This window comes from Lipophrys pholis (genome assembly GCF_963383615.2).
Source record: "Lipophrys pholis genome assembly, chromosome: 6".
Classification (NCBI taxonomy): Eukaryota; Metazoa; Chordata; class Actinopteri; order Blenniiformes; family Blenniidae; genus Lipophrys; species Lipophrys pholis.
In genome coordinates, this window is record NC_137629.1 from 21,910,625 (window position 1) to 21,936,502 (window position 25,878).

Sequence of the window (25,878 nt, forward strand, 5' to 3'; positions counted from 1 at the left end):
TATATTCGGTGGTTCTGGAGGCCGTGGATTTCGTCATGGCTGAAGCTCTTTGATTTGAGGCAAAATAATGCAGTTTTAATGTTTGCACAGAGACAAATTAAGCAGGAGAAGCTATAGGATAACCCCACACACGCCACCCCCTCTCCTACCCCGGAGATATATGTGATCTATGTGAGTACTTTATTAAAAATAAAATAAATGAAGATAATACTGACGTTGATCTGCAAAATAGGATATCAAAACTCAACACTTTCATATAAAACAGTTGGCTGTAAGGTTCCGTCAAGGACTTTAGACATAAATAATCCCAGAAAGTCTGCAGATCTGCATCATGAAAAGAATATGACTGAGGTGACATGACGCCCGGCGCGTTAGTCCCCTTCTTCTAGATTTAATAAAGAGAGTTTATGTTTAAAAAAAAAAAGAAAAGAATTCTGTGGAAGACCTTCAAGCAAATAAGCCCAAGCTGTGCACAGGAAGAGGAGAAATTAACACTATTTATGGCCCTGCCCCACAACTCATCTAATTGCAAATCCGATTCCGGCTCCCATGCATACTTGATTTTAATGACATATTGATTACTTTGTGATAAGATAAAGTTGCAGGCCACTTTCCTGCGGGTTTTTTTTGGAAGGAGCAAGTCCTCCCCGGATAGTTTCACGGGCGCAGCAGGAAAGTTTTGAAAGGTCTGAGGGGAAATATTACTGGATTGTCATGGCGAGCTTGACATCACCCTGAGCTCATCACCGCTTCTCCTCTCCAGACTACGAGAAGATGTTTGGCACCAAATGCCACGGCTGTGACTTTAAGATTGATGCTGGCGATCGTTTCCTGGAGGCCCTGGGCTACAGCTGGCATGATACCTGCTTCGTCTGTGCTGTAAGTCATTTTGATTGATAATGGCGGGCTCTCCCCCCCCTCTCCCCCCGCCCTGCATCTTGTGGCTGTCCCTTCACAATGGCATCTGAAAAACTCTGTCAAGTTTTTTTCTTTCCCCCCTATCGGCCAGTCTCTTTTAACCTGTCACCTGCAGTCTATCACCCCCTCTATTACAGAAAACGCGGTCGAGTAAATAATGCGCTCCCGCTCTGTCCGGTAGAAAACTGTGTAAATTCACATTGGCAATGTTGCAGTCTGATATGGCCCCCCCCCCGGTTCCTCAATCTGACTCTCTGTCTCCTTTTCATCTTTAAAGCTTTGCCAAATCAACCTGGAGGGTAAGACGTTCTACTCGAAGAAGGATAAGCCCCTGTGCAAAGGCCATGCATTTGCTCCGGTGTGAGGGAGCGAGCCTCAGAAGAAGGATCTCATCTCTCTCTCTCTCTCTCTCTCTCTCTCTCCCCCGCTCCTTTCCACTCGTTCTGGCCCTCCGACACATCCGTATACAGTCTGCAGCCCTTCTTTCCATACCACACACGCAGTTGAACTCGACCTTTTACCCCCCCCCCCCCCCCCCCCCCCTTATCCTGCAGATTGTGTTTCTGGACTTGAGGCTTTACTGCTAACTTCACATGTCGTCACTTTACGGTGCTGTTAGGGCCAGCGCACACCTCACTGCCTGTAACGCTGTGTTGCAGAACTGGAAGTAGTCAAGGAGGGATTTCTCATTCGTACTCATTTTTAAACTTGATCAAAATTGTATCGGCCGTTCATCTGGATGCGACACCCCCCCACGTCAGTGTCTTCCAAGTTGGAGGAGCCATTGAACTGCTAATAACCTCACATATTGCAGTAATGATCCGCCACTTCGCCCACGCTAAGTGCAGACGAGCGGTGGCCTTATTCAGGACCCCGGCCCGCTCATTAGCTCTTACCGAAGTGCCCTCAAATGTAATGCGGGCCGGTGGAGCAGAAAGGAGTGGGATCCCTTTTCTGCCTCGCTTCATAGAAATGCTTCATCACTCTGGTAAAATCCAATGTAATTTTGGGGTCACGCATTACTCCTTAATGGGTCCAGTTTTACTCATTTTTAGGTGACGGAGGACACGCCGTCACTGTTTAAGAGTCTCTCGTTCCACCAGCAGAGTGATTCACTTGTATTATTGGGACATTTGTAAAGCCGGAGATACGTGTCTCGTGTTACTATGATATTGGGATTATTTCTTAGATTACTTTCACGCCGTTGTTAAATATGTATTTATGTTGCTTCAGAAAACTGGCTTTTAAATGTTTTTATAGCTGCTGAAAAGTTTCAAATAAAGTTATTGTGTGATGCCATGAGCTGAGGCTGAGCATAGCGCTGGAGTGTCTCTTTCTGTTCTTTTCTTCTTTTTTTTTTTTGAGAGAGGAATTCATGAGATTCCCAGAGAACTTGCAACTAGATACAAGCAGGAAAAACATCAACTGCAATTGCCTTTTTTTGAAAAAACAAGTGGGATTATTGCAATTTTGCCAAAAAAATCTTGGTAAATGCCCAGAACATGGGATTGTTAAGGTATTCTGAGAACCTTTTTTGGAAGTTATTTTTTTTTCTAAAGAGAGTTATGGGAAACTTTGCCGTCTCCAAAATAAGCCAGAATAAAGAAACAAACTTAAAAATGTGCCAGTTCTTCGTGGTTATAGCATGACTTCCAATATGGAGAGGTACTTCAAATCCTAATTTCCATGAAGGAACGGGCCTAAAATCTGATCTAATGGAGTTCATTGATTTAGTTTATCAATGGAAAGACATGACTTAAGTCCTGAGTAAAAATATAAACAATGGTATGTTGTTGTTTTTTCTTTTGTGTTGCCTGTTTAGTTATTTTCTTGGATTTTGCAATTGCCAATGGATGAAGAATGGGGGTAGGACTTGATAAGCCGAGGCTTCTTCCTATCTCTTTTCGGACGAGTCAAAGTGTATTATATCAAAATGGGCTTTTTTAAAAACATTTTTTAAAGTGCATTTTTAACATTTTAGTAACACTCGTCAGTATTATTGATCACGACAATGTCCATAGTGCTTTAAAACTAATTCCTAATTGGATCATTTTGTTAAACGAGCCTTTTTGCTTGATGACTTGTGGACATTTGGACACTAATTTCTTTCCGGCCCGGTTCCCAGACTAGTAAAATGACGGTATGAAAAACCTTGTCCATTCCAGTTTTGCCTCATAAATGTACTCTTGTTTAATGAAAATAAACTGTGCTTGTACTATGACTTTGATGCCAATCAGCCTTTTTCACCAACAATCAAAATGCAGCTTGCTTTTATGGCACGAGTGCTGTCACAGTGTTGTGTACTGAGGGAACAAATATAAATTTGTGATTGTCAAAATAATTGTGGTTAATATACATTTTTTGAATTTTTAAACCACGCAGTGTCATTTCTCGGGCCACGTTTCGATGTATTAGGAAGATAAACATCAAAAACCACTATTTGAAAAGTAAAAGGTCCAGTCCTTCAATTAACAATATATAATTTATTTACAACGATTTCGAATTGAATTACTATACATACCTTTCTGAAATGTCATAGATAGATATATATACATAAGGCCAAGTAAATACTTGAAAGCACTTAGAAACGAATTTCCAAAATTCTACCCACAAATCCATATCATTGTCCAAAAAGTACAGAAAAATCTCCCTCAGCAGAAGTTTTTCCATCGCCACAAAAGTTTTGACAACAATTTACATTAACAATAAGGAACACAAAAAGGTTAAAAAATGAACAGAAGAGAAACAATAGAAGGATTATACAATTGCATAAGCGCTGTGGCATGTAATAAATACAGCATTTTTGACTTGCAGAAAGGCAAGGAACATTTAACCGAGGAACTGAATAGAAAAAAACCGAACAAAAAAAAACATTCACAAGTACAGAAGTCTATTGTTCTTAGTTCAAAAAGAAAAGAAACGTTCAGTCAGAGCGACAGGGAGGTACACACACACACCGAATAGTTATGAGTGACACAAGAAGTACAGTGGTGAGATGTAACAGTTTTTCCTCAATAACACAGGAGTGAACTTACAGTATAAACTCTTTAAAAACAAAGAAAAAAAAAAGCATCTTTGTTACTGACAAGTCTTAGACAGAGCCATCAGGCCCAGATTTCACCATGAAAGGAAAACCGTATTCATTGCACACACACATACACACGCATACATACACACACACATACACACGCACACACTCTGAATAAACTTGCAGATTTGTTGGACGAGTTAAGATGTGACGATAGATGCTGAACATCCTGGTGGCTGGTGAATTACATTACCGAAATGTGCTTATTCAACACATCCAAGACAATGATGGGGGGGGGGGGGGGGGGGGGGGGTGGTGGTGATAAAAGTTCACACACAGTCTGACTGTACAACTGCCATGGCTCATCTAAACGTGCTGCGTCAACACCGGCTGGTCGGCGTCAGCCGGCGGGTCTGTCCCCCCGTCCGCAATTAGCCGCCGTGCAGTTCCAGCGCACCGACTCCCTCAGCACCGGGGACCGTTTTCCCGCCGTGTACTTAAATGCTTCCAGTTATAGAAATAACCAAGTGGACGTATGCGGAGTACGGACAAACAAAATATGGATAGAAACTTCCAGTAAAACAGTCTCTAAACCCTTAACACTGCAAATAGTCTTCACTGCTAGATCGCCAAAGAACAGTATATAGGCAAACACGTCACGGTTTAGACTTGACAAATGCTGCGCCAGTTAAGTGTCTTTTTCTTTTTTTTCTTTTTTGTTTTTTTTTGGCTTCATATTAAAATATAATTTACATTTGTTTACAAAGTGATAAAATTAACCGACACGTATTACTGCTCGAACAAAACGGCGTCAACTTTTGCCTCACCGACGAAAAAAGCAAGTAAAAATGAGAGAGAAAGTGGTGATCGGGACCTGAAGTCCTCAGTTTCTTCTTCTTCTTCTTTTTTTTTTTTTAAAAAGACAGAGACTTATTCTGTACTAGCTGAAGAGTAAAAATAGCGCTGAAACGAGAGCTCGATGGATACAGGGTGAGGGTGCGGTGGCCTCAAACGATACTCAGAAAACTTTGGTTACCAACTCTGCTGATATACAGTATGCAAAGTGACAGCACGCGGCTGGTATAGAAAAAGTATTTACATAGTACACGTGATGATTTGTTTCAACATGAAAAGATTCATTTAAGGTGTCATCATCGTTTTAGCTGAATAGGGGTTGATTTTCTTTTTTTTTTAAAATGGATATAAAGGTAACTCTCTCTTCATGGCGTCTCTATATAAAAGAGTGATTGGTGGAGGGGGGGGTGGGGGAGGGGGGGGAGGCGTGTTTAACAGGTTCGTCTCCGGGAGCCAACCGGAGGCTGAGGTGCCACATAAATACCAAAGACGACAACAAACTTTTCCTTCGCTCCGAGGGAAACATAAATGTACATTCCAAATAGCTGACAATCATAAAAGAGGCTCCATCGAAACCAAAAAGGGTCGAGACCACGAACGCCTGTCGGGACGGTTTGTAATGAGCGAGGATTTTTATAAGAGGATCTGTTAGGCTGATTTGAGGTGTTTCTCCAGCTTCGCTTCACTGGAGTCCTGTGTGGAGCGCTTCGACTTCTCCCGCCCCCTTTCTGAAATCCCAACATCTGATTGGCCAGCCCCCCCCCCCTTTCCCTCTCCCCTCAGTAATTTAACACCAGCTTCGTCGTGTTGGCAGGCGCTACCAATAAGAAGAAGTCTGCAGGCCTTGACATCATTTCACACAATCCTGGCGGAATGTGGAAAAACATTATTATTATTTTTTTTTTTTAGCATTCAAACACCAAGAAATGTGCAGCGTCACACGTGTGACGCGACACGCGGGAAAAGGCGTAAGAGAAATCCCCTTTTAAAACGAGTCGGGCTTTCTTCGACAACTTTGAACAAACGACTTCACATGCAACCCTGAGGCAGACACAGAGAGAACTATGGCTAGTTTGGGATTGCGCACACCGTCCACCCGAGCAACTTGCTGGATTCCACAGATACGTCGCTAAAAATGTCACCACGGAAATGAATTTTATTTCGGCACGACTTAAAAAGAAAGAAAGAAAGAAAGAAAAAAAAAAAAAAGTAGGTGTGAATTTGCAGTTTTTATTATGCTGCACGGATCTGCTGGATTCGTCTTTTGTTTGCCGTCCTGGCAGGAAGTAACAGAAAAAGAAAAACCCTTTCAAAAGATCTTCAGTGAGCAGAGGGGCGACGTTCGGAATGAGCCACGCTTAACTCCGAGAGACGCGCTTCCCTCTGATGTGGAAATACTGTTTGCCGCACAGCAAATATAGAAATTCCCACCGACGTCGCTTTATGAATAATAATAAACAAAGCGGCACATTTTACCCTCTCGACATGAGTAATCGTTTTGAAGATTTCTTTTTTTTTTTTTTTTTTGAAGAATTTGTTGCCAGAATTTCTGTGAGAAGCGCACCCTACATTATTCATATGGGATAATAACCCCTTTGGCCCTGTTTTTTTTTTTTATAGCAGGCAAATGAATGTAATCAAGGGGAAAATGGCATTTTCAAAATGAGTTTTGATGACATTCTGTGTTCACATGTATGCGGCGGGGGGAAAACGCCTTTCGGCTCCTATGGCTGCTTCATTTAGTGGAAACAGAAAAACGCCGCCATGAACGATTGCGGTAATATAAGATGTGGAATAAACTTGATGGATCAAAATTGCAGGGTTTAAATAGAAATGGCTCTTGAAATATGACTTTAGCTAAGAAATGACTCTCTCTCTCTCTCTCTCTCTCTCTCTCTCTCTCTCGCTCCGGTTCAAAAAAAAAGTTCAGATCTCACAAATATTGATTCAGAAGCAGGAAAAGCTACAAAGCGTCTCACAGAATCAAGATGTTACATTCACCGCAGCGATACAAGCCGAACTGAAAACCACAGAATAGACGAGGTGTTTTTCTTTTTTTTGTTGTTGTTGATGTTGTATTTCTCCCCTTCAAAGGGCTTTGACATAGTCTCCTATAAACCTGTAGTTCCAACATGTGCTACAAGCCTCTCTGTGATAAACAGATAATGACGTGTGTGACACACGCGGCGCCGGCCCACGGCGCCGCGCGGAGCGTCTGACATGATGTTACGTAACAAACCTTCTATTTGCATATGTCACCTGCTCACTTAAACCTGAAATGACTTACACTTTCTACCACATCTCTTTTAATTCATGTTTACTGTAGTTTTTTTTTTTAAGTTTTTTTAAGTAATATGAGCTCAAAAATTATTTGCTGAATTTGCGATTGTGGCCATTAGTGATAACATCACATTTGCATATTGCTCCTCATTAGGCTAAAGTGGCCTGTTTGAAAAAAAATAAAAAAATAAAATGAAAAGGCGCGGTGGTAATTAGACGTTTTGTCTTTATAATAAATTGAGGACTTAATTAATCTTTGATGGAAAATAAAGGGTATTTTCTCCACTGAGTTCATCAACACTTTTCCCCACACAGCCAATCTGGACTTTTTCCACATTTGGTCATTTAAAGATTCTTTTATTTATTTATTTTTAACTGTGTTTGGCAAAACTCAATCTGACATAAACCTTTTACTGTCTTCTGAAGTGAAGAAGTGGGACTCCTCTGCTCTTCCATTCCTGCTGCAGTTACTGTTGTTTAGTGTGTGTGTGTCTGTGTGTGTGGATCTGTGTGTGTGTTCTGTACGTTTCCTCTGCACCAAGTCTCTCCCCCCCCCCACCGTTTCTGGGTTAGCACTCGCCGTCAGACACCAGGAATATCATGGCTTCCTGCTTGCCAATGTCAGCCATGACGGTGGCCAGCTGGTTGATGTTGCCGCTGTGGAAGTGCTGTGCCTCCCACAGGTCCAGGATCACAGAGGTTGGACTCGCTTTGGATGCAAAAAAGCTCATGTTTCTGCAGAGGAGAGAAAAAGGAAGAAAGAAAAAAAAAGAGATTTTATTAAAGCGAGCCATGTGTGCGCATATCGGGAAAGAGCGTCTTTTCATTTTCTCTCCGCCAAAAAACAGTCCGAGGAAAACCTTTTTCAGCAGGTATTTTATTGTGCCGCCGCCTCGTGTAACTCTGTCAATGTCAGGTTTTATTGTGTGTTATATTGCCACAGCCTGATATCCCGTGTTGGAGCTCTGAGTAAAAAAATGATAAAAGGTATGATAGCACAGTCTGCCTCCTGAAAGTGCCATCAAATACAGAATCTCGGGCAATTTTCATTTGAGGCTTAACACCGTCGCCCTCATTTCTCTTTATTTGATGTTGAAATAGACCCTAAATCTCATATAGTAAATCCTATATGGACTTTCACAGTTAAGTCGGAAGTGACCTTTTTCCCTTTTAGGAGGCAGAACCTTTACGATCAAACCCAATCAATGACAACAAAGCAGAGGCCCCAGCCAGCTGTATATTTGATGTTGAGTGAGACCTGTTCCCCGTGGTACCTGGAAGATGCTTGTTTGATTTAATGGCCTTTTCCTGTTCTCCAGATGTCTGGGCCTTTAACTGTTATGTAGAGCACACATGACATAAAAATAAGAGAGTGCGGCGCGCACCCCTGGCACAGGGAGAGATTGGGGTTGGGAGTGTTTGGTGTGAGAAAAGATTGAGAAGAAAGTGCCACCGAGTCCTTTTCACCTTGAGAAAGGGTCAGGCTGTGTGTTAGCTCCTGGAATCGTCTGTTTGCCGAAGCGTCCTGTGATGCTCCCAAACATGCGCCTCCTTTGACGGCCCACCAGCACAGAGAGAACACAGTGACGCCACGCTATTTTGAGTCAATTGGATTTTTTTAGAAACGGCTCTTCCTCTGTGTCGGGTGAGCACAACAAAGAGACGAGTTGGTCAAAAGGAACGAGGGGGGGGGGGGAGACACCTCATCTGGGAACGAACCTCTGTGTCATTATTCTGATAAAAAAAAGACGGGAGCTTGGCGTCCGACACGCCGGCCCCGCTTATTCACCCCGCCGTGTGAAACACGAGCTTATCTTGTATGGCTCAGACGCAGCCGTCTCCACCGTCTTGGGAGAGGAAGATCAAATAAAAGGTTCTTGGCATTTTAAGTTTTATCGATTGGTCCCGATTCCGCCCGGCCGGAACATTTTCCACGCGGAGAAACAAAACGAAGAAATGCTGCGTGACAGAACGGCGAGGATCGGCTGCCTGCCCGGGAAAACATGTTTGTTAAGGACAGATCAAACGGCAAAGCAGTTGTTTTCTTCCCGAGGCTCTAAATGAGAATTGATTATGTTGAGCAAAACATTGCTAATTAAACCTGTAGTGCATCAATTCAATTTGTGATAAATTGGGGTAAATAAAGTTGATTGGACAAATTAAGTGTACCTATTTGATTTCATTACGAGGTAGAAATTAAATCGGAGGATAAAGAATCGATGCCTGGCTTGGTCCTGTGTTACAGGTACACCGGTGATAGAGTACAGTCACCGCGGGAGCGAATTGGTCTGCGGTCGGCACGCATCCAAGCCCATTCCATCTTTTCTTGCCGTTGACGGGCAGCTCGCTCGCCGCCTTTCCAATTACGACTGTTAAGCGGAATGTCGCAGGTAGAAGTTTAGCGGCACACTTTAAGCTGCTTACCTGTTTCTGAGGGAAAAAGGTAGAAGGGGGTCATGTTTTCTTGCGGAAATGATAGCTGTATCCATCAAGTCCACATTAATCCTATAATGTTCGCGGTGTCAGAGGGGGATTATCCTGCAGAGGCATTACCTTGTTTACCCCAACTTTAGGAAAAAACACTCCACTCCGGTGATGCACTTTGCACCGATTTGTGCTTCATCGAATATTTTAAACAGGCTGCAATCAAGTGCACACTGATGGCCGTGGCTGCAGGAGGCTCGGCTGGATTTTATTTGGAGGCGCTCCGGTCCTCCGAAGATCGCCGCGATCCGATCAACGATCAGGTAAAAGCCTGGCGGCGTCACACGGTCGGTACTTACCTCTCCAGTTTAAGTCTTTGTGCCAGCATTCTCCAATCAGCTCCGTTGGGACAAGGGGCATCCAGGCTGCTGCAGATCTTTTGCCGGATGAGGTACGGGATCTGAAAGGCGCTGGGCCCCGCGAGAGCCGTGGCGTTACTGTCCATTAGCAGAAACTCTGAGTCCACCGCCCGGGTGTCCTGGTGGGGGGGGGGGAGAGAACACGCAGGAAGGAATGAGAGTCGTTTTCTTCTGCCCTGCATGGGAACGACTCCTTGATGGCCAATCAAATGTGCAGAATAACGGCGGCTGCATAATCAGCGGGCAGTTCTGCTTGAACGCTACCTTGGCAATGTTAAAGTCCAGGCCAAAGCTCTGTCCCTCCCCCTCCACCTGCCACACGCACAGCTGGCAGGTGAGCTCGCAGGTGCCGAGGCTGAGCCGCTCCAGGGTGAACGTGCAGTGCAGGTACCGCTGGGAACCGTTCCAGATGTGGTAGAACGGGATCTCCTGCAGAAAAGAGTGGAGAGGGTGGAGAAAAGAAAGAAAAAAAGAAGCACAGCGCGCACAGAGAAGCAGCGGCGCAGTCAGAACCTTGCAATGATTGATCGTGCTGCACTTTGGTCAACTGTTGTTAAACGTGCTTTACAAATATATTTGACTCGACTTGACGTCTGCAGCAAGCCATAACAGGGCCCCCCCTGCTTAGAATAGACTGAGATTACCATTAATTACTGTGACATAAGCTGTCATCATTAGGTAGCAACGGCTGAGTGTGTCTGAGGGAGCAGACTGACAACATACAGACACGGGAAAAAGGAATGATTGTGCTCACATTAAAAGCCGTCTACCCAACTTATTTAATCAGACAAAAAAAAAAACAAACCTCGTTTTAGTTTGAGGAGGTTTCACAACATATCTGTCACACCGACATTGGATTCATTTCTCGTTGATTCAGCTTTTCCCCCTCAGGTACACACTTGGCTGAGCTACAAATGATGCTGATGGTATTTATGCTGAAGCATCACATTTAAAGCGCATCATGTGCACAAAGATATATGTACTGTATGTATAATAGCTTTGCTGCTCAGCACTAGGTTCTATCTAACAGTAACCACAGCGTTGGATAGATTTTTTTTTTTTCCCCCCACACAGACAATTTCTTTATCTTCCTCTGTGTTGCTGCATATTCATGACTCATTTGCATCACCCAAGAGAAACACAGAGGTTGCGCAGCAAAAAAGAAAAAAAAAAAAAAAGAAGCCAGGAACATTAACGACTCACTTTATTCTGAGTTCAACAACTAAAAAGACCTCGGCTTTCGTGGCAAAGTGGGCCTGCAGCACACCGTGATGGCCAAACGGGGGCACTGTTACCCAGGCAGACCGACGCCACCGGGAACTGGGAGAAATGCACAAAAGTCTTCACGGGGCCCCAGGGAGACTAAAGGCCTTTTTGACTGCACTGCTGAGAGGGGAATAACACTTCCAAATGAACAGGCACAGTCTGGAGGAATAAGCCTCTGTTCTGGGATGCATTGTTGCTGCTGCTGCTTGCTTGGCACAGCCTGTGCGCTCTCTTTGGGGACCCGGTGCTCAATGCTTACATAGTTACAGCCAGAACATTTTCTAGCTCTCATTGAAGCAGTCCTTGTGTCTCCATCATTGGGCTGAGGTGTAGTTGGCCATGCAGGTGTGGAGAGTGCAGCAGAGGTGGAAAGGCCCCCCCCCCCCCTAAAAATCAGGTTGCAAAGTCCCAGATATTTGCATACTGCTCTATATTTCACCGAAGCTCCCTTTGAGAGAGCTGCAGCAAGTGTAATCAATCAGCTTGAAGCTCTGGGTTACTGCGCACAGCCCAGCCCCACCATGCACATAGTACACACCTCACGCCTGGCCACAAAGCATGTGACAGTATCCTTGCTATAAAGTACACAGGAGTGCGCACACACACTGATAACGGCTCCCTCTACTCCGATAAATGACTTGAAATTTACACACAGTGCCAAAAAACCGAAAGGTTATTGGACAGAGACGTCCTGTAGTAACAGACTGAAAAATGCTCCTTTGTGTGAATCTTTAAAGTGATCAAGTGAAGCCGAACCCAAACGCGCATAATTAAAACTCTCAAGCTACTAAAATGAAAACACGTTTCCTGAGAGACGGGCAGACCATGAACTCTCATTAATAATAAAAAAAAAGTTGCTCACGAATAACTTTTGATTATCTGGTTACATCGCTTCAGATTCGACACGGACTCTATTATTATAATTTTTTTTTAATATCTCTGAATGGATAATTTAACATAACTTGGATTCTAAATTGAGCATGCTGACAAGCCCAATAAAATAATAACAATAATAATAATAAAAAGAAAAAGTCCCACAACTGCTGATCTACAAATTTGACAGATTCAGCCAGGCACTTGTATTATATCTGTGTGCTCATGCTCTGATGTGAAGTGACTCTAACGGCCCCCGCGGCCCCTCTGGGCGGCCCAACACACCTGGTAGCCGGCTAGCAGCTTGCTCCTCCAGTGCGCCTGCGGCATGTCGTGGATAGACAGGCGCAGGTTGTGGTAGCTGTCTTTGAAAAGCAGGACATGGGGCTCGTCAATCAGGCGACCCCCGAGCTGCCGCTCCATCTGCATCACCTCCTGATGAAAGGGAAAGAGGCAGGAGAGAAGCGTCAAGGGAAGTACACTCGCGGTCTCCGCGGCAAGTGCAAATGCGCCAAACAATCCATAACTGTGCGAGTTTAGGGTGTACACACTGCGTGGTGCATCGCTCTCACACAAGATGGTGCGGCTGGGAGCAAGAATGGGTCTATTCAAACTGAGAAACAAACACACAAAAAACACCAACAGCAGTGGGGCGGCAACAGGGACATGCGGCATGCATAAAGGGTTGCCGGCTCATTTATAACACACACACACACACACACACACACACACACACACACACACACACACACACACACACACACACACACACACACACACACACACACACACACACACACACACACACACACACACACACACACACACACACACACACACACACACACACACGCCAACGCAAGCGCAGCGTGACCATGACGCGGGGGCACAGTACATGTTGGGACAAGAAGATCGTGTCCCTGCGTGAGGCTGGAAAGGACAGGATCGACTTCCCTTCTCAGTCGCTTTAATGACACCGCAAGGTTGAACCCCTGTCTCGCTGTATGTGCGCCCAGCTTTCTGCACGCCCAGCTTTCTGCAACTGCATTAGCATGCAAATGCTGCAGCCACCCCGGCCTACTGGCTACCTGGGCCGTGATGGAGGAAGTGAACGAGCCATTAGTCAACTGCTCATTGTTCTCGCATGGCGACTCTCCTTAATTTCATTTTTGTTTTCGTGCCAGGAGAGATTTGTAAATGCATGCTTAATATTTTAATCTCTGTGGGACTTGCTCAGTGGACCATTTGTTGCCATCCAAATGACCATCTGGAATGGGATGATAATATCCACCACATTTCCCTCTGATTTATCAATTGGTTCTGAGCTGGGAGCTTTGTGCCGAACAAGTCCTCGAAATATCCAGTACTTTGGATCCTGCTCACATGTGCCTCCTCACACCCCAATCAGAGGAGCATATCACAACAGAGCAAACAGACCTTCTGAAAGCAGTAGTGTGAAAAGACCTCAGAAATAAGATATGTTGCTATAATCTGTGCAAGGGAAGAAACAAGATGGCAGCAGAAGGAAAACAGTGAGCCAGAATGCGCCTCAGAGTCGAGGAGACGCATCTCAAAGACAACCGCTACAAGAGGGAGCCTGGTGTATAGATAGTGGCCATATGTTGAGTTTTGCATGCCAGCATGGTTGCCCATGGTATGATTTCAGCAAAGATATCTAATTAAGGTGGAGAATGGCGGTAATTTCTATCTGCACAACACTGATTCAATTTTCTGCCCTCTTTCCCAGGAACGGGGCTAGACTGATTCCAATTATAATGGAAAGGAAGCTGTTAATTATCCATTTGGAATCTCTACCTGTGTTATTTGATGTTCTCTCTCCTTCACTGAACAAGCACTTTTTGGTTCAGCCTGGGAATTGAGTTCCATGTTAGCTCATTGCATAGCTAATTTCCATGTTTGCTTAGTGCATATCCTCTTGTTAACATGAATATTATGCCCCCAGTGATTATCCAACTCCTATTCTGCATTTACGTTGCTGTATTTATGTTTTTACCCCGTAAATGCCACAGAACATTAATAATGCACAATGATCTGACTGTATGTGCCAAGCCGGAATATACAGCTGACTGTACTGACACGCCAGATCTGTGTGATGTTACCCGGCCCACTTGCTCGGAGGGGGGAGGTCAGACAACTGCTCTGAATCAAAGCGTTGAGGTCTAATGAGTTAATAACAGAGGGCAGTGCTTTCTCCACACAAAAGCCCTCTGCTATTATGTCTCGTACAGACACAAAAGGCACATTATGTGGGCTTCCTGAGAGGTTCATTTAAACAGTTCTTAAGCGCAATTATTTGTTGGGTGCAATTAGCATTGCAAATTGTCTGGTGGACTTTGATCAGGTCTTTGACCTATAGAAGCGGATCTATAGGCCTTGCAAGCAAGAGAACAGCCCAGAATGCCAATTATCTTATCATCAACATCAAGCGAATGGAATGAATACTAACTCGCCTGTCTAGCAGTTTGTCAGGTTCAAGGCTGACATGCTGGGATTACACTCAAACAGGGTCTAGGACATGATCCCGCCGCTACCTGACAGGGACACTGAGCCGACTGGGCGGAAACACAGCACGGGCTTCTCCTTTAAAGAGTGCATCCTCAAAAAGACATCGTCTCCCTCATGCATTGTTCATGTGTGTCTGAGTGACGGAGAGTGTGCACAAGAGTGTGTTTTTGTTCGGGATTTCAGCATATGCTCTGGACTGAGAGAATAATGGCCCTCTTTACGCCCCATTATCCTGTTAACAAATGACGCTGTGAGCCTGCTAATAGATGAGAAGCTAAATTTGAGCATATTATTTGCTCTTTCTGGGGAAAAACAATGCAAGGTTTTGAATTAGTTTATCAAATCACATATTAATCACGATCTCGGAGCACAATTTTGCTGCCATTCAGCGGAGATGGGAAGAGCCGGTTCTCTTGAGATACCCTGAACCCGGGCAGCTATGGAAACATTAAGATGCATGAGATGGGCAAGAAGTTCAAGTACCGCAGGAGAAAAACCCCTTTTGTTCTGACGGAATTCAAGATAGCCCGTGGTGTGTGTGAAGACTGCGAATTTAGAGTCGGGCAGAGCCAAGACCACCCCCTGACATTCAATGAGGCCGGCTAAAGAGAGTGAGATAGAGCAGGGAGGAGTGAAAAGAGCAGGAGAAGGAGAGAAGGGAGACAGAGGCAGCTTAACATTTGTGTCTCCAGGTCACTGGAGTGGCCAGCTTTAGCAAGAGAGATAACAGGATTACTGCAATCATGGCCACAGTTTTCTATGACTTCAACCCCCTTTTTCTACACCCCCCCCCCCCCCCCCCACCCACACCCCCCATCTATTTGTCCCCCCCCACCCCCCACCCCACTTCTCGCACATCCCCTCATCCTCCCGGCGTGGACCAGAGCCGGGGCTGTGATGGACTGGGGCCGGGCTCCACCGGGAAACAAGAGACACTCATACAGCTAATCTCTTCGGGATGGTGCTGACAGAAAGAGGTTAGTGTCTGCACCAAACTTTCTCCAGCAACAAAACAGCCCGCCGTCGGACACAGGAATGAAACAAACTAAAGAAATCAAAGTATGAGCAGAGGCCTGGATGTCTAGTAAGAACTGGGCAGCCACGGAGCTGCAGACTTTTCTCCCAGCGAGGTCAAGCTCCGACTCAATATTTTTCTCTTGTTTTGCCTTTGTGTGTAATAAACTGATTAACTTAACTCGCCACGATGGGGATTACGAGCACTGTTTGATCGATTAATTAGTCAAGCTACATGTTAAAGCGACACACGGGCGTTAATATCCCCATAAACCCACCCTCACCCCTTTTCCACCGTTTGCAACGTGGTGCTTAAAAAATGTGCATTCATAGTGACGATCCATTTTCAGAGTTGCTCTTTTCAGGCAAATGCATTTGTTTATAGAGAGGAGCCTGACTATGTGGGCTCCATAAATCTGTGTATTTGTCAGCAGGATGTGACAGGCTTTTCCTCTCTGACTGAGAGTCTATCAGTCTGAGCTCCAGTGGCCGTGCCCGCTACAGTCAACTCTGATTAATAACTACAAATAGAAGGGACTTGTCTGCTCAGTTATAAATGGGGAGTGTGTTTGCGAGGGAAAAGATGCACATTCTGCCTGATAAATCACAGGGCATGACGGGAAAGAACAGCACCCAGGAACACAAAAATATAATATGGAAACAATTTCTCAGCTGGGCTCCATGATAAAGAGGACTGTCCTGTTTAAGTTAATGCCAGCAATTACTGGGCTGTGTATTTTCTTTTCCTAGAACGTCTTGCCAGTAACTTTTCTGATGGAGGGATCAGGAATAAGAAAAAGTGTCCATATTAACCCCTGTACTCGCTGCTTGTCTCTTCCTCTCACACATGAAGGGAGAAAGTTTCTGTTCCTGTGTCGCCGGCTGCTCAGGAGTGAGCGAGGAAATGTCATAGTGAGATCACATAAACACTTAAAGAGCCCTTTAAAACACAAATAAGAATCATAGCTTGAGGTCAAAAGAATCCAGGAGCAACTATCTAACCAGTGGGACATCAATTAAACACCCATTTAAACCTGGGACGTACTTTTTGTTTTTTTTTAACAATCAAGAGACAAAAAGCTAAATGTACTCGACTCATTACAGGGAAACTGACAAGGGAGTACATCTGCAAGCGAAAATATCGAGGGTACAAAGGGACTTCCTTTCTGTCACCATTTCAATCCCCAGACCAGAGATTTGGGAGTTTGTGGCTATTAAATGTCACTTTAATCTCACTACAATAATGATTCTGCTTAGTTGCTTTGATAGGCTGTACTTTGAAGGATCTGCCAGGAAGCAGGTTAACACGTTCACTGTGCAATATGCCATCAGGATGATTAGGATCAGGATAATTAGGACTAAACTCCAAGTACCTGAGGACGATGGGAGTGTCAGTTTTGAAGAAGTCGTAAAACAAATTAAAACTGTGACCTGATTATGAAGCCATAAGAAGATCTGAGAGCATCAGTTCAATTCATCCTCTTGGGACTATGAAAATAGCCCAGCAATCTATGCAGAAGTTGGGGAGGTAATTCAGAAAATGGGGGACAAGTATCGCATTTTCTCTCCGGTAAAAAGCATGACCAACTCTTTAAAGTATTAATTCGACTTTTCGATTGTATGAAACTTCCCACTAGCTTTGTTGTATTTTTACACATGTCCACACTGTGTAAGTGCACTAATGGATCATCTTGTCTTGTTTCATCCACTCAGGCTGAATTAAATATTTTGAGGGCACACAATGATGCAAAACATCAATAATTCCTCTTCAATGCAAACTAATTAAAACTTCAATAACAAATCTGCTTTGAAAACATAACCATCAAAAAAAGAGAAAAAAGAACAGACTATTTTGGCAACACGCTGGGAGTTAAAAGTACACAAATTGTATTGTTAACTCTCTGTGACTACGTTAAAGAAAACTTCACAGAGGCCGCACAATGCATAGTTCTTAGTGGAGTTTGCATGTTCTCTATTTCGAGGAGCCTGATTTGGATGAAGTGTTATAAAAGGTGGATAATTGGATATTTTACTTCATACCTCTGAAAGTCACATAATAGGTCAATCAAACAAATTCAACTCGCAAAGAGAGAAATCCCATCTTGATATTTATGACTAACTCACTTGTATTGGTATAATTTATCACAATCCCTGAAAAGTACTGCTCCATAAGGAAAAGCTGACATGTGCTTCACCCTCCACAAAAAATAAACCTGACAGAAAGTGGGTGGATTATAAATCATTCTACATGAACATTGCCACTGGCCTCACAAAACACAGACATGTGGGTGTTAAAAAAAAACAACCAACAACAACATTTAGTTATCAATAAACACAGAAATGTGTTGCTATTGTTCACTGTGGATTAAACTCAGTGGAAAACAGAGTATTTTATCCGTTCGACCACAAAATGACGGATCTTGAATATCACAGCCACACATGAAAAAGTAACTGCACCGATCTTAAAAAAGACACCTCGGTCGGCGCCCTTCCAGTTAATTAGACGCTGGTGTTCGGTGTATCTCTGCACTGAGTCGGAGGCCCGGTTCACTGCAGGTGTTTCAATCAGTCGCGGGATGGCAGAACATCAGTGATGCTCTCCCACAGGTCTAGCCGGGAACAACCGAGTGCACAGTGAGGGCGCTACCAAACGCCGATTATATCTCCTCTGCTGCTGTGCCAGCCTTGGCTGGGCCCATCAAGAGTGGGACACACATTAAATATTAACTTAATTGGTCCCGGCAGAGCCCTGCTAACATACGGCAAGCATCAGACGAAAATGTCACTGTTTCCCCAGAGCCCCCACGCACTTAGGATCAAAGACAATAACATTGGTTCTAATCTGCTGTAATTGGGAGATAAGAGATTCCATGGTACAGCATGCATAAGTGCAGCGGGCACGCGCGTGCACCGGAGGGAGTGTGTGTCTGTCACTCTCCCCGACGGAGGCTTGTCAGAGCAGATTGACAACCGGCGATCATGGGAGAGGAGAGAAAAGCTCAGCATCCTGTTTGGTTTCTGCAGTTCCCTCTCTCTGCTGAAACACTATGTCTTTACTTCTCCCATCAAAACTGTTTAATGCAAGGATGGTTGACTTCTTGAGTGAAAAAACAAAACAAAACAAGGTCGAGCATGCTAGCAGACGTTAAAACTCGCTTGGCTGAAGGAGTACAGTACGCCAATAAAGCTGCTCTACCCCCTCCGACGTACCACCTACTGCTCCTCCACCACTGTTACTTACCACAATTAACTCTAATGGCAGCCATAGTGAAAGTCTAATCATAAATGGTGCATTTTAAAGATAGTGATTAGTGATTAGGCTGAACCTCTCCAGGGAAGTTTAATCTCCACTCAAAGTAGTTAATGTACTTGCTAAATGAACTGCTCTCCCAATAATAGCACCAAGAGCAGTGTGGAGTCGAGATTACTAAACAGTGCGGGCCACGTTCTAAATCACTCACTAAAAACTACAAAACCCCGGAGACGCCGTGGCTTACCACAGGACCAGGTTGTGTGAGAGACGGGGAGCTAATGCACTCAAGGGCGTCGAGGGAGCCGCAGAGTATGGCAGCACAAGTGCTGGAGTCAACAAGCTCAGATGTCCTTTTCCTGGCTAAGAGAGCGAGAGAATAGCAGTAGAAGAGCTAGCCAGAGGGAGAGGCAGTGAGAGAGAGCGTTTTTGTGCACCGGCAGCCTTCCTGTATCCAACACAGGATGCACAAGGTCACTTCTACAGTCACACTGCAGCAAAACACCACTAGGTCAACTGATGATCTTAATACACAGAAAAGCCTATCATTGGAGCGGCTCTGACAGCAAGTACAACGTTTTGTGGCGGCGACGTGCGTCTGATGGAAACACCCAGCCTTTACCTCCCGCACATTTTACATCCGCCACTGCATTAGAACACATTTGAATGTCAGCCAGCAATTTTCCTGAGCACGCCTGCTCATGCAATAGCTGTCAGAGACCACAAAGAAAGCAGCAGGGGCAGAATCAAGCCTCAGTGAGACAGATGTGGGCAGGGAAAGGCTTCTGTACTTCCCACCCTACAGCCAGAGCCTGTGCACAATTCTCATCTCATCTTCAGCTCCCTGGAATGAGAGAGTGCTAATTTCATTGCGCGCCCCCAGTGACTCCTGTTGTTTATGTCCCACCGTCATCCATAGATTGTGCTGGTGGCGGACCGCCGCACGGGGGAGGTCAGCTATTACAGCCGGCAAAAAGTGGACTCGAGCGCAAAGTGGCAGTTGTGGCAGTGGGTGGTGTCGGAAAAAAGAGGAACAGCTTGGAGAGAGAAAAGGGAGGTGGGTGAGAAAGCGAGAGAGGAGCGAGAGAGGGAGGGAGCACAGGGGTTGCTGGGAAAAGATTGGGACAGGCTCTCCTTTTAATTTACTAATTAACCATGCAAATGAAATCTTAACAGGCTACTCAGAGGCAGTCCTCGGGGGAGGGAGGAAGGCATTAGTGCTTGATTATACTCCGTCCATGAGGAGGGGGGGAAAAAAAGAGAAGCAAAATATGCTGTTGAACAAAGTGAAGGGAAACTTCCTGGCCCGTGGCAGCCATGCAGAACGGCCAACAGCGTGTAAAGAGTGAAACCTCCCTGTAGTGCACACGGGAAACACAGACGCCATATACTATGATTTACCTGAAGAAACGGTATGCATTGTCTCAATAGAACCATCATTTCCCCAAATTACATACTCCCGAAGTGCACATGGTGTAATCAGGCCTGCAATATTGTTAAATTTACCATGGCTATACCTAACTCATACATGTCCAGGCTGATTTCTAGCAGCCATCCAATGTGACAGACAATGCTATTACACATAATAGCCCACCCATCACTCAGCTGATGTGAAACCACCCAATTGGTGCAATTCCGAGCCTGGGAGAATCTGCCGGCCACACGGAATGACAGGCAGCGCCACATTTGTCACAATTTACCTTGAAGACGTCCTGCGTGTCGTCCATGCAGTACACCCTGATGTTGTACTCCAGCGTGGAGCAGTAGGCGTCGGAGAAGAGCACCAGTCTGAGGCGCTTGGCCGCGCCCATGTGCAGGGACTCTCCCACCAGGGCGAACGTGCCCAGCTGCTCCGAGAACAACCGGCACGTCTCGGTCTCAAGCTGGCAGTAATAAGGCTCCGACACCAGCTCCTCCCCCATCAGCAGGACGTCCTGTGATAGAAAAAAAAATAAAAAAAATAAAGCAGAAGATGTGGATGGAAGGTCAAGCACCCAATTTATGTTGGAGGTGAGGGTGATGTGTTTGCTCGAGCACCTGATGTGTGCATGTGTGGGTGTGTGTTTGTAGAGGGCTTGTTAGGAGGATGGTGTGGCGCTGTAACAAAGCCCCCAAACTCTATTCTTCCTGCTGTGTGACAAAGGGACATCTAAGCTTAAGGTCTTTAAGGTAATGTTACATAAGATTCTAGGAAACACTTTAAAGGGAATACTTTGTTCTCGCCTCAAATTCCCTTTTCACAGCACGACGGTTTAATACGCACTGACACAAGGACACACGTTCCCTCATACGGAGACTCACAACCTATAGAAGACCATCAGTTTACTTAATAATGCATGAACGAGGTGCTCAATTGACATGAAAGGAGACTCGAATAGATTCCTGGCAAGAATAGATGGCTCGAGACAGTGGATGTGCAGCAAATATCCGATTATTGGGATTTCCGGAATTTCCTACAGGACGTGTTTGAGATTTGTAAAGGAAGGTGTAAACAACTTGCCAAATTATCTGCAAAACAATAGAGCAGCCGGATCTGGAAACATGTTGCAAGCAGCACAAGAATTAATTGGTACTTTAATTTGCCATGGAGAGAAAAAAAAAGAAAGAAAGAAAAACTGATGTAAAACAATGAGAAGCATCACCTTACATGTGAAGTCCTGTATAACAACTGCATCGCTAATAAGGATGACAGACTTGCAAAAATATCCCATTTCATCACAGTGCGAGATGGTTTTTATGAGATAATTCCACTCCTCTCTGGGCTAATTTGATGGGGACAAATTGGACCCAAGGTGACAAGATTTTCTCTAAAATCCCATCATGCAAGTTGACTGACTCTTCCTATTAGCCAATCAAGCTGAAGAGAGCATTCTGCCTGCCAAATGCCCGGCGAGCCCCTCTAGGATCGATTCAAACAGACACCATCTACGTCAATAGAATTAGTATTGACACAATTCATTCGCTACGCAACCACAATGGAGTCTCACGTTTTCATCATGTTAATATTTCTTCAAAGTGAAACAGAGAGGAGGGCGGCTCAATTACGCCACTGAGCGCCCACTCTGCGAGCAATTCTCCTCTGCTTCCCCGCGTCTGTGATCTATTTTCACTATCTCTTTCCGTCCCCATCTCTTGCAAATCTTCCCTCTAGATCTGCATTACCTGATCGTCTGCTTTGCCCTTCTCTCATTGTCTGCTTTCTTTCTTCTTTCAGGTTCCGTTACACTTGCCGCTTGTTTCAACTCCCGCTCTTTTGTCCACCTGGCACTTTATTTCTGGGCCCCGTTCGTGGCCACGCAGTCAGGCCGTTGGGCTATATTTGGTCCGGCTGATGATTAAAAGCGCTGGTCTAACCTCTGCCTCAGACAGGCCAATCCATCCCACAGACACCCCACCGCTGCCACACGGAGGGGGAGAAGCTGAATAATTTATGCACAATATCGAACATGAAAGAAGACCTACTAACACTCCGAAGCCCATCAGCACCCTCACCAACCTCCCTGGATGAGTCCAGATTTGTATGTTGTCTTGAACGGGATTTGTTTGCGTAGCGGAGTGTGCCTGTGCGAGCACGGACACCAAAGGTTCGCATCAAGTTTTTCCTCCAGGAAATTTGGCACTTCTGGTTACTTTCAAATTTCACGGCAAGAAATATAGGGAGGGAGCTCTGTAATTGGGAGCAGCGGTCAAAAATGGTCAAGGAGCACTCAGACGAGTACTTTGAGGATCGGTAATTTGCTTAGAGAATTTCTGTTTTGAGAAACATGTTGCCTAGCAACTTTTGAGCTGGAGAGAGGGAGCTAGTGCTTCCAGGCTTTTGTTCCAGCTCAATGAGAAAACACCTGATGGTCAATATAATTTAAACCCTGTGAAGCAGACGCTGGCTGGGAAGGAGCGACCCCCGTGCTGCAGCTCGCAACGCATGTCAAGTCTCAGCTGCACAAAGTTTTTCGGAGAAAAGCTCAGCGAGTTCAATAAGACATTACAAATTCACTGGGTGGCAACTTTGTCTTCCTACAAAGGATTTGCACTGGAGTTATAGTGCTGCCTCACCTCCCAAGCGCCCTCGTAGCTCTGCTTCTTGAGGCGGACGGCCCAGTTATCCAGGCATGCGTCAAAGCAGTGGTCCATGCTGAGGATAACTGGCCGGCTCAGGACCACCCCGGGAGGGCCACAACTCACAACGGGACTGAGCAGGGTCTGGCAGCCGGCCAGCGGTAACCTGCACCGGATAGAGAGAGAGGCAAATGAGTCGAGATGAAGTGCTTTTACTCATCAAGTTATTAGTGAGAATTTACTGGTGTGTTGTAAGCCCGCTATGATACTGTCACCTCGGCAAATTATCTAGCAGCTGTAACAGGGAATAATGAAAGCCTGCCGGACTCACTCGCTATCCGGGCCAAGTTGTGATGACTGAGTAATAACATAACACTATCACAGCGTGCTACAATGACTGTGCCTTGAAAGACTGAATGCAACAAGCCAGATAAACAGTGTTTTCCAAACAATTCATTTAAGTTAAATAGTGCACATCCCGGTAAAAGGCTACGTTATTTATTTACATCGCCTCCCCCCACAGTACTGGCACACACTCTAAAGCCTTTCCTAATGGAACAGTAGAGCATCAAAACAAACAGCCTCGTGGCATCCAGGGAAGACTGCCAGTTAGACAGTGTTAAAGAGACCCACCTTAAATCTTCCCTCCTCTGCACAGTGAGATAAATCTCATAGATCTTCCCTCTGGGGATGGCCTCGGGAGGAATGAGCAGACTGATTCCTAATGCAAATAACAACAAAGAGGGGGAGGGGGGGGGTTAGCAGGACGGGGGACAGGCTCATTTGTTCTGACTGAACAGTGCTTTTGTCATCTCACAAAGGCAGCCAGCCCACTCGACAAAACTGTATGGCTGCAAAAACAAAAAACAAATCTTTTCTGAAGGTCAGAGGCAGCCTCCTTCAGGTACAGTAGATGCAAATCGGTGCACAGGCAGCCGAGGCAGCGCGCGTCCCCATGGTCAACAATTAGCTGAGACAAAAGCACATGCTGCATCGCAGTTTAAATGTCCTCCGTCTGCCACCAAGTAGATAATTGAGACCAAGGAACAGACCACTCCTGGAAAATTGTACTTCCCCAGGAGAGTGTAGGATCGCACACTGGAGAATAGAGAGCTACTGAGGTAGTTTGAGCCTGGTGGCACTGCAATGTGATTCTCATGCCAAGCTCGTCCACTTAAAGTCCTATTTAAAATGTTGTTCAAATAGTGGCTGTGTGACACAATTTTAACAGTGTCCAGACTGTAAACTCGGTCTGCTCACCAAATAGAAAAAAAATAAATCAGTTTGAATAATGGGAAAGTGTCTGAGTGTATAAATGATGTCTTCCATTAGCTCACTCGCAAACTGTGCTAAATGACAGCATACCACCTTTGAGTGGATGCACACTGGAGCTCAGTTTGATTTTATTTTTGTACTTGTGTGTGTCCCTTGGAGGGGAAGGGTGCCAATGCGTGGTATATTGTGTATGTCTTTGAGTTAATCCATGCATAAAACATCGGTAAGAAAAGACACTACAGAGAGAGCGAGAGAGAGAGAGAGAGACAGAGAGAGCAAACATGCAAGAAGACTGCTTCTTTCAGGGGATACTGCCGCACTGGCTAATGTGGCCATCCTACAATGAGCCATGTGAAAACACTGTCTTCCAGTGTAATTATATAAGCTCTGTACTCTGCTAATGTGAAGACTGGAACCAAAAATAGGGGGCTAATGATGGTGGACTTTGTATATCTTGTATGAGCCTAATCTCCACCATGACCATCTTTATTCCTCTCCCTATGCACTTAGCACACAACTGACACTTGTGGACATTGGCTAGAAACTCAACCAGCCCTGTCATTAGCGAGAGGCCTAATTGGAATAATTGGTTCTAGGTTTATATTACAGAAATCTTTCAGGGCACGACGTATTTGGCGCACACTCATTTTATCTCATCAGAGCACACAACATTCATTTTAACAATTTACGCTGTGCTGTGTAGATTATTGATGAAGGTTTTACATAATTGCGCATTTTAGATACTGCGGAAACGACAGCCGTGCCCTGGCCTCTGATTTCATATTACAATTAGTCACTTTTGATATAAACAAGTGAACCTTTCTCACTCAATCCACATTAATCAGCCCTCTACGACGAGACCTGCATGTATTTCTTAGATTTCATCGGTCGCTCTTATAGCTGTTATAAGCTAATTTGTACCACTGACAGAAATACGTCCGGCACCCTGAACTACTTCAGGTGAAGGCCTGAAGTACTGTGTGTTACTGTGGATTGAAATTAAGTAACCTACATGTGGGAGGTTGCATTCAACAAGACAGTAGGATTTTTATGAGATTCAGCTGTTATACTTGTAAATTCTTCTTGTTAATGTCCAGTCACAGCCACTTAAGTAGGTGTAAAAAAACAACCAACTAATAAAAAGGACTTGTTCCTCCAGTATTTCTCTACATAGCAGCAGATGTTCAGTTGTTTAGATTCTTTCTCTTATTTGAAGACGAAGAACTACTAAGTTGTCTGGTGTTATACAACACACTCCCTTCAAGCTGGTGTCAGTGTGCATTACAAAGAAGCCAGGAGCCGTGAACATTAAAAAAACATATGGACTGGCAGGTAAAACATTCACGAGACAATGGTCCTGACTGTCATTTTCCATCATCTCCGCTACAACGAGACTGACAGCAAGTCATGCTCCACTTTGCTGGGCCGTATGTGTGCGATACACTCTTCTGGTGCCACAAACAGTTGACGGGAGAAGTGCTCCGAGTGCTGCTCAGTTTAGATTACAATTGGATTTCATGTCATAGGTAATGATGAACAGGTGGAACGAGCGCAAGCTTTCGTCAGCTCAAATGAGCTGAAACAAGCAGTCTGATGCACCAGAGTTTGTTTGAATGATACCAAAAAGTTAAGATGTAAGCGCACCCTCGGGGTCCGTCGAACTTTGGAGCGTACAAAGCAGCCAGACTAAGACT

General features: G+C 44.9%; 2 protein-coding genes across 4 annotated transcripts in view; one reads left to right on the plus strand and one right to left on the minus strand.

Moving 5' to 3' along the window:
• The window catches only part of pdlim7 (PDZ and LIM domain 7), a 34,808-nt gene extending 32,588 nt beyond the window's left edge, over nucleotides 1-2,220 (plus strand). For all 3 annotated transcript variants that reach the window (XM_080466040.1, XM_080466042.1, XM_080466041.1), the window contains 2 exons: nucleotides 764-879; nucleotides 1,196-2,220. In XM_080466040.1, coding sequence (XP_080322166.1) covers nucleotides 764-879; nucleotides 1,196-1,282 — 203 coding nt within the window. In that variant the 3' untranslated portion in view covers nucleotides 1,283-2,220. The remainder of the gene's footprint in view (nucleotides 1-763; nucleotides 880-1,195) is intronic.
• Nucleotides 2,221-5,714: 3,494 nt separating this feature from the next.
• Nucleotides 5,715-25,878, minus strand: part of unc5a (unc-5 netrin receptor A) — a 143,086-nt gene continuing 122,922 nt past the window's right edge. The window contains exons 10-16 of the mRNA XM_080466142.1: nucleotides 23,543-23,630; nucleotides 22,907-23,075; nucleotides 20,554-20,787; nucleotides 12,349-12,498; nucleotides 10,189-10,353; nucleotides 9,865-10,043; nucleotides 5,715-7,816 (exon numbers count right to left, since the gene is read on the minus strand). Coding sequence (XP_080322268.1) covers nucleotides 7,651-7,816; nucleotides 9,865-10,043; nucleotides 10,189-10,353; nucleotides 12,349-12,498; nucleotides 20,554-20,787; nucleotides 22,907-23,075; nucleotides 23,543-23,630 — 1,151 coding nt within the window. The 3' untranslated portion in view covers nucleotides 5,715-7,650. The remainder of the gene's footprint in view (nucleotides 7,817-9,864; nucleotides 10,044-10,188; nucleotides 10,354-12,348; nucleotides 12,499-20,553; nucleotides 20,788-22,906; nucleotides 23,076-23,542; nucleotides 23,631-25,878) is intronic.